Source organism: Trichechus manatus, unplaced genomic scaffold, assembly GCF_000243295.1.
Source record: "Trichechus manatus latirostris isolate Lorelei unplaced genomic scaffold, TriManLat1.0 scaffold00056, whole genome shotgun sequence".
Taxonomy (NCBI): domain Eukaryota; kingdom Metazoa; phylum Chordata; class Mammalia; order Sirenia; family Trichechidae; genus Trichechus; species Trichechus manatus.
In genome coordinates, this window is record NW_004443992.1 from 8,269,996 (window position 1) to 8,287,600 (window position 17,605).

A 17,605-nucleotide genomic window follows, 5' to 3' on the forward strand; every position below is an offset into this window, starting at 1 on the left:
ATTATGAAGTGCCCTCAGTTAGGGAGCTGGAGGAGAATCAGCAAAGTGTCAAAAGCCAAGAAGGAGAAAGCTTCAAGGGGTATGGTGGTAAACAGTGTCAAAGTGGAGAGAATGAGATAGTGGACAGACTTTGAGAGACTATCTAACGCTTTTTGATTCAGTCATTCATCATTTGCTTTCTATGTTCTGGGCCCAAAGAAAAGTGGGGAGGATAGAACAGAAATGTGGATGATAATTACTATACACTGTCTTAAGTAACTGTGCTAGGGATATGCATAAGGTATATAGGGAAGGTTTTCTGGTAAAAGGAGAAAGAATTTAGTCAAGAAGGACAGGCTGAACAAACGCAGAAGAGAGAAACAGCATAATACATGGAAAAAGCCCAAGTAATTCATTCAGTATTGTCAGAGTAGAAAGCCCAAGTCAGGAAAGGAAGGCATGGTCTGAGATGATGCCGAAGAAAACAGCCTGGGGGTCGGGGTCCTCAAGCTTTTTTCTTGTTAGAGAACACTTGTGGTATGATGTAATTTCATCTGAAATGGTGATTCGTGATGGCAGTGAGGATCTCATATGGGGTTGAAGGTTATGGATTAATTTCTTTGGATAGAATTCTAGAAGGGGGTTAATGGATCAAAGAATTTATGCTCACACATACTTATTGCCAAATAGGTTTTAAAAAAGAATGACATAGTAAAATTTTTGTTTCTTTCTTAGCATGCTTGTATTCCTAAGTAAAAATAACCCCAAAATATCCTTTGTAGTTTTTTAAAACAAAGCATCATTGAAGATTTTATTTGTCAGGTTTTCAGAACTGCTACCTTTCTCTAAATGTATCCCGACAAAAAGAAAAGTTGTCAATTTCGACTCATAACGACCCTATAGGACAGAGTAGAACTGCCCCATAGGGCTTCCAAGGCTGTAATCTTAATGGAAGCAGACTGCCACATCTTTCTCCCACAGAGTGGCTGGTGGATTTGAACTGCCAACCTTCTGGTTAGCAGCCAAGTGCTTAACAACTGTGCAACTAGGGCTTCTTTTTCTAAAATGTAGTTATTAAAAAGCAAAGATGTCACCTTGAGAACTAAGGTGCACCTGACCCAAGCCATGGTATTCAGTCGTGTCATATGCATGGGAAAGCTGGACAGTGAATAGGAAGACCGAAGAAGAATTGATGACTTTGAACTATGGTGCTGGCGAAGAGTATCGAATATACCATGGACTGCCAGAAGAACGAACAAACATCTCTTGGAAGACGTACAGCCAGGATGCTCCTTGCAGAAGCGACGATAGTGAGACTTCGTCACATGTACTTTGGACATGTTATCAGGAGGGACCAGTCCCTGGAGGAGGACATTACACTTGGTAAAGGAGATCAGCAAAAAAGAGGAAGACCCTCAATGAGATGGATTGACATTGTGGCTGCAACAGTGGGCTCAAACATAGCAACGTTTGTGAGCATAGCACAGGACCGGGCAGTGTTTCGTTCTGTTACGTATAGGATTGCTATGAGTTGGAACTACAACGGTAATATTACTTTAGGGTGTTGACTGCTCGTGTGTATCTCTTTCAAATTTTAATGTGCATGTGGACATCTGGAGATTTAGTTAAAATGCAGGGGCAGGGCTTTAAGAAATGCTGATGCTGCCGTTTTGAGGACCACACTTTGAGTAGTAAAGGTAAAGATGATGAACTAAATACTTGGGAAGTCTTGGGGCCTAAGTGGTATCAAATTATTCTAATAAATTGATAATGAGCTTAATGTTATACTGACAGGTTTAAAGTTATGTTTTCCATACCACCAGTAAGTCATTTTAAAGTTATTTTATTCAACACAGTAAAGATGCTGTACCTTAATGTTTTTAATGATATTTAATGTTACTAAAGCATCAAAAAAATAGATTGAAAATCTCATATTTCACCTTCATGTCCTCCAACTCCTGTCTAGCGTAAAGCTTTCTATGTAGTAAGTGCCTAACATTAATTAAAATGGTTTAACAGCAATTTGAAAAATCAAAATGTGGGAGATTTTTCTAAGGGAGAAATCAAATAATTACAACATCCTCCCCCAACAAAGTCATTTACAACATTCTCCCTCCCCCAACAAAGTCATTTACATAACAATTTACTCATCCCTGGTTTTTAAGAGCCACATAATCTGTGATAAGGCAGACTGCCATGACTCACTGTCATCTGATGGCTGTTCAGGACTAAGATGGAAGAATTACCCTACCTCCTAGAACATAGGAAAATACATCCTGAGCAATGCTACTGGTTCCACATTTAAATTTGCTAGAAAAAAGGGAGACTTCTAAAAATTCTGTTAGTAATTTTTTTTTAAAAAAGTAAAGCAACATCTACTAACCATTCCTAAACCCAGTATTTTTTCATATGAATGAAATGTTCATATATTCAATAACAATTTTAAGAAAGTCCAGTTCCTGAAGTATTACAAGTACTAACTTTGCTTACCCTGGCACAAGGACTTCTGTATTGTGCCAAGTTTGTAAAACATGTCTGGTCTACATACTGCCCCCTCCCCTTTTTTGGGAGTGTATCACTTTATTAAGGGCACACAGAAGATTTTTCATGGTTTCAGAAGGTCCATTCAGTCTGGTCAGAAGCAAGTAACATGGCACAAGGAATCAGAGCCTTAGCAGTCGAAACAACTGACAGAGCTTAAGGAACACTGATACTGAAAAGTTAATGAGGAACATCATAATTCTGCCAAGATCTTCACCAGACCTGTACGGTACACTCATAAAAATCTTAGGGAACACTTCAAGATATTTTTAGTTGGAAAATCCATACTGCAAATAAAAAAAAAAGACTTCTATCCAAATTGGCTTTTATTAATAATAAATACTATTGACACACACTGTTTGCATATAGTGGACACAAAAATTATAAAAATAAATCACTAGATATTTAAGAGCAAATGCAAAAATTGCACATTAGGTCATTAAAGTTTTTCTATATTTTTCATACTGTAGCAGTTATAAACATATTAAGTAAAAACAGCAAGGTGCAAACCAGTAAGTATTATACGCTCCCACTTGTGTTTTTAAAAGGAGAGATATATAGACAAGTATCTTTGCATATGCATAGAATCCCTCTGGAAGAATACTTGAGACACTATTATCAGTGGTTGCCTAAGGGACAGGGATCATCAAATGTGAGGGAATCTCACGTTTCACTGAATTTCCTTTGGTACTATTAAAATTTAAAAAAAAAACCATGTTCATGTATAAATTTAGTTGTTTTGATTAGTGGTTATATTTAAGGGTATGACCTTTAATGCATGGATTGATTTAGTATAAAATTACCTAATCACACCACAAAAAAATGATAAAAAAATTCCAAGTGTTTTGGGAAGTATTTCCATGAAAGGGGTTTACAAGTTAAGAAACAAGTGAGAAATGCTGTTGCAGTACATAGTTTATTACAGTGATACTTTAACAAAGAAATTCATTTCCAGCTATGAAGTATTTCAGGGAGTATGCATACTTAAGCTGGCAACAGTGGCCAAGGTTACCCTTTTTTCTTTCCTAGGAAAATAGGCTCATATAAATCTTTAGGAGGCTTGAAATGATCACTTTAAGAAAAAATTGAAATATCTTAACAGTGATATATTTAGATCTACTTGATAGCAGAATCTTTAAAGCCAGCCATTAATATGATAATCACCTGCATGTTATTCAAGAAAAGAAAACTATGTCAATATACAAGAATACTGAAATGTTTTATTTTCTCCTTGTCTTAAAAACAGTTACTAAATTACAATTCAGGATTTTGTGTCTCTAGCCTGGCATCTCACTTGCATCCTGAAGGTGATGGCACAGACTTTAACTGTTCTCAATATCTTGATCTATTGTTCATGTGCTTCCTAGGTTGGGTACATACCCTATAAACTCCTTATGCTTTTCCCACTATCCCAGCTGAATGGTGTCACTGCTCCCCTTTTGTCCCCCCTAGTATGTAGCCTAAATCCAAAAGGAGAAAGCTGGATCACCTACTTCTTCCCAATCCACATCTTTTGTTAGTCATTTCAGAAACAGAGACATCTCTTTTCTCTACTGCACTCATCAGTTCAGACACACAGAACAGCAAATAGAACAGATGATGCCCTTGTCTTGTACTTCCACACACTGCAACAAGCAACCTTGCAAACAATCAGCTTGGGAGTGTCAAAAGGCCCTCAAAAAATTAGGAATAATATTTCTAGTATAAAAGAATTCAAAAACATCCAGTTCCAAATAGTCCCTGAGCACACTGTTCATTCCAACAAGAAGTCTCCAGAGAGGTAATGAATGCAAGGCACATTTTCTCCAACTTGAGGACAGCTGCACAGCACTAGAGATGATACACCAGACAGGCTAGCCAAAAGTTCTAATGGATGGAATTCCCCTCCCCACAAATTTAAATCTTGTACACTGGAAAAATAATGTTGTATGTAAACACAACACCTCTGACTAGAGGAGTGGCAGGTGGAGTACAACAACCCTTCTATGGAAGGTTCAAAAGTAAAGGATAGGCTTCAAGACTCCTCTTCTTCCTTTTCCAGGAAATCAGTCAATGTTCCACTGTCAACAGGAATTAATAAATACTCCACTCCATCAGTTCCCTAAAAGACGAAAGAACACCATGGATGTTAGTCATTCATAAGAGATATATCTGAACATTTCTATTGCAGACTAAACAAAAAGTGGACTTGATTTCTTTAATGCGGTATTTGATACAGAAGTATAAAAATTAAGGCAAAAAGGCCATACAGGCATGTACCTATTTAAGTACAGTCAGTTTATGCTGAACCACTTAATAGTAGAAAAGAAAACTAACACTTTCTTAAATCTTAGACTAACTAGAGGGTGGATCCAAAAAAACAAACAAACAAAAACAAACCCATTGCTGTCGAGTGGATTCCGACTCATAGTGGGTATTTCCTTCAATGTGCTTTAGATATTTCTTCACCCTCCTGCCATCTCCAAAACCTTACACAATTGATTTATCTGTTCTTTTTCCTTTCTTTCAACTGAGTTCTTCCCATTGCCTTTTAAATATGTTCAAATGTCTCCCATTTTAAATAACTCTCACTAGACTCCTTCATTCGTCTCCAACTCTAACTCTTCAACCCCACCCACCAAACTTCCTCAAAGAGTTGTCTATAATGGCTGTCTCCATTTCCTCACTTCTCACTCAACCAACCTGGTTTTGCCCTCATCACATCACCAAAAGAGTTTCTCCTTAGACCATCAAAGGATTCCATATTCCTAAATCTAATGGATATTTTCAGCCCTCATCTTTTTGACCTCTTAGCAACATCTGACATGGCTGATCATTCCCTTCTCCTCAAAACATGTTTCTCTCTTGGCTTCTGTGACATCATATCCTGGTTTTCTTCCTGTTAAATGTCAGACTTCTAGGCTTAGTCCCTGGCCCTCTAATCTCACTCTACCTTCTCTATCTAGGTAGTCGCACTCATGCCTGGCTTCAATTACAACATAAATACAAACAAATCATGATATTGTATCTCCAGCCCAGATTTTTCCGCTGGTTTCTCATCCCATGTTTCCAAATGACCAGTTGACATCTCCACATGGAATAAGTCGAAAACTGAACTCATGATCTGTTCTCCCTCTCCCAAATGTTGCTGTTGTAATTTCTCATCCAATGATTTCCCCCCCATCCCTCTGGTTATGAAAGCCAGAAACCAGGAATCACTCTTGACACTTTCCTTTCCCTTGACTCCTATATCTAATCTATCATCAACTCTTGTCAATTTTGCCTCCTAACTATATCTTAAGTCCAATCATTTTTCTCTCTTCACCCTAGTCCAAGTAACCATCATCTCACCCAGACTACTGCAATAACACCTTTCTAGCTAGTCTCTGTGCATCCACTTTTGACAATCCCCATCCCGTTCTGCCCCATTATACTCTACATCAGTCAGAGCAATCTTATAATGACTTTGCATTACTTTTAGAATAAAGATTAAAAGATCTTGGCCTAAAAGACCTAGCTGGTCTAGTCCTTAAATCACTACCTCTTCAGCCTCATCATGTGCCATTTGGCCTTTTTTCTTCTTGAATGTACCATGCTCCTTTCTGCCCCAGGGTCGCTTTACATGCTGTTCCATGCCTGGAATATTCTTCCCTTACCTCTTTGACTAGTTACCTCCTAGTCTTCCTTTTAGATCTCAGCTCAGTGGTCTCCTCTGATATCCATAATTAAGTCAAATCCACCTATTATATGCTCTTACATGCACCTTCTGATTGCAGAACTTAACACAAGTGTATTTTACGGGTATGATTATTTGACTAATGTGAAATGTAAGCTACATAAGAAAAGGAGTTAGGTTTTTGCTTACTACGGTATCTTAACACTTAGTGCAATATCTGGTATATACAGTTAGTGCTCAATAAATATAGACCAAATTAATGAATGGGGCAGAGGGAAGAGGGGAAGGAGAGAAGAGAATTCACTGACTCATAGTCTATCTCTAATGGCCTATTACTCTTGACTAGAACTCATAAGGAGTTTTCTGCTCTCTTTGAAGCAGAGTACTTCTACCATATCACTTTCTAAAGAACTCAGATGGTACACTGCCTAAGTGGATCTTTGTGACCCATTATGGAATCTCAGTTTCATACTCAGGGCGGAGTCAAAGGCAAACTTATCTTTAAATAAAGAAGATAACACTATTCTTTGCATATAATGTGACAATATCAGAGTTTCACCTTCTTTGTTCTTATAAGCTTGTGGTCCCTAAATTCAGTTAACTGGGCCCGAAGTGTCAGATCACTGTTGACAAGGAATGCCTCCCGACACTGCTGGTAAAAGTCTTGAAAAGAAAGTCCTGGAGAGTTCAAAAAGAGATTTGACCAGAAGTCAGCATTGAAGACATGACTCCATATATGGAAACCATATCAAAGAACACAAAACAAAGTGCTGTTGGCATGGTATGTCAAAGCAGTCAATAAGTGTCATTGATTAAAAAAAGTACATATCTCTAGGAGAAGCAAGACTAGAGAACACTTGGGTGTTATACACTGTGGCTTGTATTTTTTAAAGAGAACCAACTGGTTGAAAGTAGTCAACTGTGACCAGGTATAACTAACACTGTGGGCAGTTTTAAACAGCATGGATAAAGTTGACTTTTAAAGAGAGAATTAGTAAGTGATGGAAGCTGAACAATTATTAAAATGTTTGGTTAAATTCAAACATTATTTTTACCCAAGGGGAAGAAAATCTTCTAAGATGCCCAGCATATGAAAAATACGTGATTGGTGGATACACACCCATAATTAGCATATGAAATTTAAACAGTAAGCTGGGTTTGTCCTTTAGTTCATGCTGGCAAACAGCCTGTTCAGCAGTGACATTTGGAGATCACTTATTCACTGCTGTGAAAAACTGCAGTGCTATCATTATCTTTCAGAAAAAGGAATTTATGGGGCAAAACAAAAGTCACACAATTTAATATCATAAATATTGGATACCAATGTAAGAAGGGTTATCCTCGTTATCCAGCTGATACTTTATTAGTAGCCTGAAAATCCCCCTAAGGAAAAAAACATACAAACAGGAATTCAAATCCAGAATGTTAACATTAAAAGATAACAGCCAGTTGTAAAATACGCACAGGTAATATCTACATTATTTTATGTTCTTTTCTCCAAGGAGCATTATATCCTTGCCTACTTAAACAGCAGCTTTTAAAAAAATTTCTTTTAAGGAAAATCTAGGAGTATTTTTTTTTTTTCCTGATTACAGGTTAATCATCTGTAGAAAACTTGGAATATATAAAAAAAGGCAAAAGAGGAAAATATCAAGCCATAACCCTAATATTTGATGTTGAGATCATATTGTGTATGCTGTTATCTCAAATCTTTATGGAATGAGGCAAGGTGAAAATACATAAACTCATAATTTACATACTGTATACACCACTGTGTATCTTGCATTTTCGCTTATTGATTTTTCAGTGTCTTTAAAAAACTCTTCCTATTATACCATATACCACAAACTTATCATTTCCCTACTGGTTTTGGAAGCTTAGATTATCTCCCATTTTAGATTATTAAAAATAACTCTGCATTAAATAAAATTGTACATATTTTTTCATATTTTGAGTTATTTCCTTAGAAAAGTGTACATGAGTGGAATTATGGGGTTGGAAGCAGTGTTATACAAATTAAAATTCCCAGGAATCCTTGGGTGTGCCAAAACAATATTAAACCTTTGCATTTGCATTTTTATGATAATCTAGAAAAGAATTACTGTAAGCAAATTCTGGATCATCTGAATGACCATCTTATGATTAAGTTTTACCACATGACTCTAGAGCTCGATTTTAGTTAAGATTTTTGATTAATCACATCCATACCATGTAAAGGCTGTATAATATCAGAGTTTGCAAAATGAAGCAAAATTTAAAAGTAGTCTAAATTAAAAAAAAAGTGTTAGGCATTTTGGGTAGGCAAAGCTAAAAGATATTTGCATTAGAGCAGTCAGTGCCGTATTTAATGTTGTGAGTAGTTATATTGCATGGACCACCCCAACACCCACATTTATACACATAGCAACTTGCAATAGTCTATCAGCAGTAAGTGTGATAGTAAAAATAGAATGAAGATTTTTCTGCTCCCAATTTAATCAAAAATTTTGATTAGATACCTATTTAATATGTATTTCAATATCACTGCAATGCTAATCTGATCTTCCAGTGTACAAATCAGCCTTAAAGAGAAATATCCAGTTTTATGTTTGCATATATTACAGCAACATTATTTGAATCAATTTTTTTTGGTGGGGTGGTCCCTTGAGAGGGATTTGCACATTATTCAGTTTTGAAAAAACACTGGGTAAAAGAGTAGGAACTTTTGAAATCAGGGAATATATTTTTAAAAGCCTCTTCTAGGATATGTTCATATTCAGTTTGGCCTACTGTTATCTTTTACATCTAAAATTCTGTAAAATGAGACTTGATAATAAGAATGGTCTTGAGACATAAAATCTTTTATCAATGAAACTCTGGATACATATTACAAAAATGCCTTCCGGAAATATTTCTATTAATTGGCATACCCACTGCAGCATTTGAGGGCCCATAACTGTACATTCTTACCAGCTTAAGTATTATTTTAAAAAATCTTTATTTAGATCAATATATAAAAATTAACTATTTCAATAAACCAATGACAAAGTTAGAAAAAAAATTACCATTCACAATAGCATCAAAAATAGGAAACATCCAAGAAAAAGACTAACAAATTATGTGCAAATTATGGGGAGAAAGAAACATGTAAGAGCTTAATAAATTATGTAAGAGATGTACATAAATGTATTAGAAAACTCAATATTGTAAAGACGTCAAATCTTTCCAATTTGATTTATAACTCAGTGCAATCCCAATAAAAATCCCAGCAGTTTTTTTTTCTTTTTAAAGGAAAGCTTGACAAGATGATTCTTTTCATGGAAATGCCAGGGGCCAAGATTAGCCAAGGCTCTTGAAAGAAATCAAGGTGTGAGGACTTGCTCTACCAGACATTAAGACTTATTATAAAACCGTAGTAATGAGGACAATGAGAATTAGAGTAGGTATAGAGTAGGTAGCGTCAAATAAATCAATGGAATAGAACAGACAGCTGAGAAACAGACCTACACATTAAAGGAAACTTGGAGTACATAAAAAATAAGAGCTGGGGGTAGGGTAAGGAAGGAAGTTTCAATAAATGGTGGATTAAAACCTAAATGTGAAAGACATTTTGTATTTTTAGTTTTTAGATAATATAGGTATCTTCATGACCTGGAGTAGTGAAGGCTTTCTTAAACAAGATACATAAAGCACTAACCAAAGAAAACACTGATGAAATGGATTACATTAAAATTTAAAACTTCTGTTCATTAAAAGGCATCATAAAGAGAATGAAAACGCAGCCACAGGGTAAGAAAAGTTATACATATTAACTGACAAAGGAATAGTATCCAAAATAGGCAGTGTCTGACATGCCTCCCCCTGTGATCCTACCTCCTGTGTAATCCTCTCCCCTTGAGTATAGACTAGATTTAGTAACCTGCTTCTAACAAACAGATTATGGCAAAAATATGGATGATCAGGTTACAAAAAACCGACTTTTATCTTGCTTAGCATGCTGTCTCTTGCCCCCTTGTCTGCTTGCTTTAATAAAGCAAGCTGCCATTATGTTCTATGGAGAGGCCCACAACGTAAGGAAATGAGGGAGGCCTCATCAGCATCTCATGAGGAACTGAGGCTTTTGTTCAACAACCTGCAAGGAAATGAATCCTGTGAACAACCCAATGATTCTTCACAGTTGGGCCTTAAGGTGACTGCAGACTTGTGGGAGAACCTGAGCCAGAGGATTCACCTAAGCTTCACATAGACCAGACCCACAGAAACTATCAGTTAATAAACGTATAATATTCTAAGCCATGAAGTTTTGGAGTAATTTGTTATGTAACAATAGATAAATGTTACAGATTGAATTTTGGTCCCTACAAAAGATACACTGAAGTCCTAACCTCCAATACCCGTGAACATGACCCTGTTTGGAAATAAGAGTCTTTGGGGGAAAGTATTAGTTAGGTTAACACGAGGTCATACTTCAATAGGGTGGATCCTAATCATATATGACTAGTGTCCTTATAAAAGCTGAGATGATACACAGAGACAGAGAGGCAGAGGAGGGACTCATAAAACGCTGCAGCTGCAAGCCAAGGAATGCCTGGAGCTACCAGAAGCTATGAGAGAGGCATGGAATAGACTCTCCCTCAAAGCCGCAGAAGGAATCAACACAGCTGTCACTCAGATTTCCAATTCTCAGCCTCCAGAAGTGTGAGATAATAAGTTTCTATCCTGATAAGCCACACAATTTGTGGTGTTTTTTACAGCAGCTCTAGGAAACCAACACAATAACGAATATGATACTCTTCTAAATCAATTAAAACCAGCAAACAATTCAACAGAAAAATACGTAGAAGGTATAAGAATAGCTACCTCATAAAAGAAGTCTTTACAGCCAAAAAACACACAAAGCAGTGCTTATTTTATAATCAGTGAAAAGTAAATTAAAGCCATAATGAAATGCTCTTATAGCCACCAGACTAACAAGTTAAAAAAATCTGACAATACCAATTACGGAAGCACAACAGAAATTTTCTTGTCCTTGTATGTATGTACAATCATTTTGGAAATATTAGCTACAAAAGGTGCAGATACAATCTTATCATGCAATAATTTCACTCTCAGGAATATACTATAGATAAACTTACACATGGTCACCATAAAACGTTTAATGTTCCTAACAATTTTCTTCATTATAGTTCTAAACAAGAAACAATCTAAAAGTCCATCAAGAGTAGAATGGATACAGTATGAGTACATAATGAAATACTATTCAGAAATGAAAAATGAATGAATTTCAGATTTGGATCAAAATCTCTGTGCCATTTACCATTAAGCTTAGAGTGGTAATGAAGATCAAATGAAAGGTATTAACTGGTCTCTATTAGCCTGGAGCAACAGAGGAGAGTCAGGAATAGGAGGAAGAAATGGAATGTGTGGCTAATTACCTCCATGAACAAATGCCTCCTTTGCCATGAGACCAGAAGAACTGGACGGTGCCCAGCTACCATTACTGAACATTCTGATTAAGGATTCTATAGAAGAATCTTTGATCAAAAGGAGAAAATTCAGAACAGAATTTTAAATTCTCATGGAATCCAGGCTTTCTGGAACCTGGATGAACTCCTGCAACTATTGCCCTGAGACAGCCTTTAAACCTTAAACCAAAAATATCCCCTGAAATCTTCTTAAAACCAAATGATAGTTTAGCTTAACTGGTAAAGAATGACTGCCTTGAGCACTGTGTTCTTTTAAGATCTATCTATATGGGATCAAAATGATAACAGCAGCTCGAAAGATTAGATAGGAAAATAAAGGGGCAGTGAGTTTATGTTAAAGGGGGAGGAACAACTTGGAAAAGGAGGGTGAGAATGGTTGTACAACTCGAAGAATGTAATCAATGTCACTGAATTGTACATGTAGAAATTGCTGAACTGGTGTATGTTCTGCTGTGTATATATTCTCAACAACAACAAAAATACAGTAAATTATTAAAAAAAAAAAAAGGAGCAAATGAGCTACTTCATGTAAAGAACCCAGTGCCTAGATAATAATGTTCAATATGTAATTATAAATAACAACAACAACAAAAAAAAAACCTCATAAAATTCAACGAAAATCCATCAAAATCTATTAAGAAAAAAAAATGTTGGCACTCCTGCTTTGCTACTGGGCAACCTGGCAGACTACTACTGAGTAGTCTGTCTACTGCATAATCTAGTATTGGCAACTATTACTATTTCTCTTAATCCTCCAACATATGTTAGGATCTTAAGTATTGCCATTAAAACCTAGAAATGCATATCTCAAAATGTATGGAGTTTTTAAAAACGAAAATATGGTTTTCATTCTTACCTTGCATTAGGAGTAAGGCTTCGTAAGACATGAATTAGGGAACTAAGTTGTAGTGATCCAGACTGTTTAACCAGAAGAGAATTTTCATAGGAAGTTTCTTCAGTATATGGACTATATGTAGTAGTTTCATACCAGAGCCAGTTATAAAGACTCTGCTTTGCATGATCCCACACTAGACATATGAACAAAAAAATAAGGAAATACAAATTATTTTCATAGTCATTACTAGATTTCACTCTAGGAAAGAATGAGAAAGCATTAAATAAAAAATGTATCCTGAGATTTAAAATTTCTGCTACTTCCCCATCCAAATCAGTACCCCACAACCTAATTTCATTGTCAATCAACATCTGAGTATTTATTTACATGCTAAATACCACAAAGAGCAGAAAGAGACCAAAATAATAGTTTGGTTCTCTTTCCCACCCCATGTAATTTTAGGTGTCAAGCACCCCTTTTAGTATTTGACATTTTATTTCTAAGAATTATATTCTAAATCAGACTAAGAATATCTATCTTTTTGACAAGCTGTATCTTTAAACATGTAGCAGAGGAAAAGCGTACTGCAAAACAGTAAAAATTTTCTGACTTATGACATTAAGAAAATTAATTGTGTAAGATGGATATCTCAAGAAAGAAAAATAGTAATATTTAACTTACTGAGGGGAGCATTGAGGTGATCAATAGAAGCTATAAGGTATATGTTACGCAAAGATGACAACTGCCCGATAATTTGCTGACTCTTGTCTCCTCTCAACATTTGGCTATCCAAATTGTGGATGAGCAGGAAGAGTTGTAAAGAAGAATCTAAAAAGAAAGGGAATTCAATCATTATTTTCAATGAGTATTTGTGAAGTCCCTACTACACACAATGCCTAGGTATTAAAGAATATATCAAAGCAGTGTAAATACTGCTTAAAAACCTGTTGCCGTTGATTCCGGCTCATAGTGACCCCACAGGACTGCCCCATAGGGTTTCCAAGGAGCGGCTGGTGGATTCCAACTGCTGACCTTTTGGATAGCAGTCGCAGCTCTTAACCACTATGCCACCAGGGCTCCAAATACTGCTTAGGGTATGTATTCATTTATTTGGGAAGACAGGTCAAACCCTCATACAAAAGGCAAAGCGTTATTATTAAAATCTTTAAAAAAAAAAAAAAGGGAAATCAGTAGGGACTAGAGTGGTTACAGACTTAACTGGAACGGTCAGTACATGAATCAGATCCTAAAGAGAGCAAAGTTTTTTCTGCTGATTTTGTTTTTGTTGTTGATTTTTGACTTGATCCTATGTGCCTTAGTTATCTACCGCTGCTAAAACTGAAATCCACAAGTGGATGGCTTTAACAAAGACAAATTTATTTTCTCACGGTAAAGTAGGCTAAAAGTCCAAATTCAGGGTGTTAGCTCCAGGGGAAGGCTTCCTCTGTCAGCTATGGAGGAATGTCCTTGTCATCAATCTTCCCCTAGACTAGGAGCTTCTCCGTGCAGGAACCTGGGGTTCAAAGGATGCGCTCTGCTCCTAGCACTGCTTTCTTGGTGGTATGAGGTTTCCCCCTCTCTGCTCTCTTCCCTTTCCTTTTATATCTTGTAAGATAAAAGGTGGTGCAGGCCATACCCCAGGGAAACTCGTTTTACATTGGATCAGGGATGTGACCTCAGTAAGGGTGTTACAATCCCACCCTAATTCTCTTTAACATAAAATTACAATCACAAATGGAGGACAACCACACAATACTGGGAATCATGGCCTAACCAAGTTGACACATATTTTTGGGGGCACAATTCAATTCATGACATCGTGTGTTACAGAGTGCAATTGCTCCATAGGGTTTTCTTGGCTGTAATCTTTACAGAAGCAGATTGCCAGGCCTGTTTCTTCTGTGGTGCTGTTGGGTGGGGGAACATAGTTTTTAATAAGACATGGGAAAAAAGAGAACTTTTAGGTGAAATGCATATAATAGATTGGAAGTGAATCTGTGCATGTTGCATTGCAAGGTGGGAGTGTGGGGGGCTGGGGGGGGAATCACACGCACATACAAAAAACAAAAATTATCTATTGATCGAAGAGTTTTCATTAAGCATTATAAGATTATATTAAAAACAAACAAACAAAATTCTGATTGCTGCAAAAGCCGAGAGACAAAAGACAATTAGGAAACTGCTCAAGGCATTAGGAAGGTCAGGGATGCAAAACATCAGACAAGTCAATGAAGGAAGAATTTTGAGGATAGAGCTGTCAACACCATCAAATACATCAGAATAAATAAAGGATGAGCCAAGGTCAATGGGTTTGGTGAGAAGGAAATTACAGGATATGGTCCAGGTAGCATAAGAGCAAGAAATTAAGAAAGAAATGGGTTAAAAAAAAATAGAAGGCATGACATGACTTCAAAAACTCTGAAATCATATGGAAATAGGAAATAAAATAGTTTGAAGGGGTATCAGAATCAGGTAAATTTTTTTCTTAAGATGAAAAAAGATCTATGCATGTTTAAAAGGCAAAGGTATTGGTAAGTCTCTTAGAAGCTGGTAAGAAATGGGACTCTTGGTATCTATGATTAAGGACAGGCCTTTTGAAGAGAGTAAACTTCTACTGGGGCTGGAGGGACAAGAGAAAGAATACAGTGACAAAGACTCTGAGACGACACATTTTGAAAATGCAGGTTCCTTGAATTCTGGAAGATAACCAGTCAAAAGTCCAAAAAAAAAAAGTATGCATTTTCAATGACTTATGTAACTACTTTAATGAGCACATAAAGAATACTGAGCTGTACCACAAGGATCTGTGGTAAAGACATAGGAAGGATGCTTTTATTATTCTACATGTGGGAAAATATATTAACATTAACATTACATATTAAAATGGATGCTCAGAACTAAAGAGGGTCCAGAAAAATAAGCCAAAACTACTATAGGGGCAAAATACTGTAACAATTGATTTTTAATTAACTAATAAGGTTGAAAGAACTGAAAACAAACTAAACAGATTTGTTTATGATAAACCAGCTAGTGGTTCACTATAGATCTACATAACCAACGAACAAGAAAATGTTCACATACGCAGTTAATTTTGGGATTCAGCAAAATATGTACAGCTGATTCTCGTTATTTTTGGTAGTTATATTCTATAAAGTTGCGGTGAACAATGAATTAGTAAATAATGAATCACAGGGCCCAGGGGAAATACAGAGTTAGGTTCCTACAAGCTTCTAGTCATAACACTTTTGTCAACTGATCAATACATAACGTTTTATGCATTTCTGTTTAAAGACATCTTATTTAATATGTACCGTTGATTCAGTCAGGAGAAAGATGTGCAGTCTGCTTCCATAAAGATTTACAGCCTTGGAAACCCTGTGGGGCAGTTCTCCTCTGTCCTATAGGGTTGCTATGAGTTGGAATCAACTCAAAGGCAGTGGGTTTGTTTCTTTGTTTGTTTTTTGATTGATTCATTAACATTGAATTCACGGCAATGGCACTGTAACTCATGCCTGAATAAAGCTTATCTAATATATGTATTTTCTCCATAAGGCATATCATAGCCTTCTTCTGTTTAAGACCACCAACCAGCACTTCAGCACTATGCCTGGGGGTCGTTTTCAACAGTGAAATCAACAAAAAATGTGAAAGGCGAGGCATTAGAAAGATAGTGAAAAGAACACTTGTTTACAGTATGAGAGCAGAAACAAGGCAGAAAGTCGCCTTGCTCGATCTCAGCTGGGAATGCACGCCTTGGGTGACTCAAATTCTTGCTGCTCTGCATATGTCTGCAAATGACTGTGGAAGTACGAGTGTTGATTTTGGGATTACAAATTAATTTTAGCAAGTAGACAAATTCACAAATGCGAAATCCACAAGTAATGAGCATCAACTCTATTTTCAAATGTGTAGCACTGGAACAAGAACGTATATTGTCCATGTCTATAAAAGACTGCACATAAAACGGGCACCAGATGCCTAAAAGGAAGAAATTTAGCATAGAAAAATTGTTCAGCTAGGAAGTAAGCTAAAGAGGAAACTTAAGAATGCACAGGGTATTGATGAGATAAATGTGTTATGGAAATGGTGTGAGGACTATTAATCATTCTAAACAAAATTATCCATAAAATCAATTAGGCATTGTCAATTACTCCTTGTAATTCATAAGCAATGACTAAATGAAAATTAATTGGTAGAAACTGAATAATTTTATTTCTAATCTTCTGATTGCTACCATAACTAAAACATTCACACTGAAAGTATAAAAAAGAAAATGTCTTTTTCCCACTCCACAGATTTTGAGTTTGTGACATTATCCCAGTGTAGCTTTATTTACTCAGAATAGAGAAATAAGAATGTTTTATAAAAAATTAAATAATTAAACAATATAAAAATACCAGACAAAGATGTACCAATTAACTGGAGATACACCACACTGCCCAAAATCTACAAATTATTCTGAAATAAGATGCATTTGGCTATACAAAATTAAGACTGTATAAAGAACTCTCTTCTTTTAGCTAAGTTCACAGAAATATTTCATAGAAAAAGATAAGACAAATTATTTTAGAGAAATCTAAATCAGTTAACTACTGCACTGAGATAAGTGCAGTTATTAAAATAATCCTTTCTGTGTACACAAAAACACGAATAAGTAAAAGTGTCTACTTAACTTCACCCTAAACTAAATGAAGCATCCACTTCATTACCTTCTTTAAATTTGTTTAGTATCCAGTCTAGCTGATCCAGTACACTTCGGAAAGTACCCACATGATCAAGGACTTCTTCTGTTATAGAATTCAGGACCTATATTACAAAAGTACAAGAGGTACCATGTCAATTAGAACTTTTTCTATCATATAGGATAAATAATACGTATATGAAATCAATTCTTTTTTATAAATTAAAAATGAATTTAGATTTCCTATCCAAGTTTTAGGAGCCCTTGTGGTACAGTGGTTAAGAGCTTGGCTGTTAACTAAAAGGTCAGCGGTTTGAATCCACTAAGCACTCCTTGGAAACCCCATGGGGCAACTCTATCCTATGGGTTTGCTATGAGCCGGTAATGGGTTTGGTTTTTTTGGTCCAAGTTTGAAAAATTTTTAAAAAATTTTACTGGAACTGAAGTAG

The 17,605-nt window shown here is 36.1% G+C and overlaps 1 protein-coding gene across 6 annotated transcripts in view; it reads right to left on the bottom strand.

Annotated features, from left to right (window-relative positions):
• Positions 1-1,649: 1,649 nt before the first annotated feature.
• ORC2 (origin recognition complex subunit 2) overlaps positions 1,650-17,605 on the bottom strand; it is a 155,490-nt gene continuing 139,534 nt past the window's right edge. For 4 of the 6 annotated variants that reach the window (XM_023732975.1, XM_023732976.1, XM_023732977.1 and 1 more), the window contains 6 exons: positions 17,185-17,281; positions 13,157-13,303; positions 12,497-12,668; positions 7,497-7,558; positions 6,735-6,853; positions 1,650-4,621 (listed from right to left, as the gene is read on the bottom strand). In XM_023732975.1, coding sequence (XP_023588743.1) covers positions 4,535-4,621; positions 6,735-6,853; positions 7,497-7,558; positions 12,497-12,668; positions 13,157-13,303; positions 17,185-17,281 — 684 coding nt within the window. In that variant the 3' untranslated portion in view covers positions 1,650-4,534. The remainder of the gene's footprint in view (positions 4,622-6,734; positions 6,854-7,496; positions 7,559-12,496; positions 12,669-13,156; positions 13,304-17,184; positions 17,282-17,605) is intronic. The other 2 variants (XM_023732980.1, XM_004378214.3) reach the window with 1 other exon arrangement.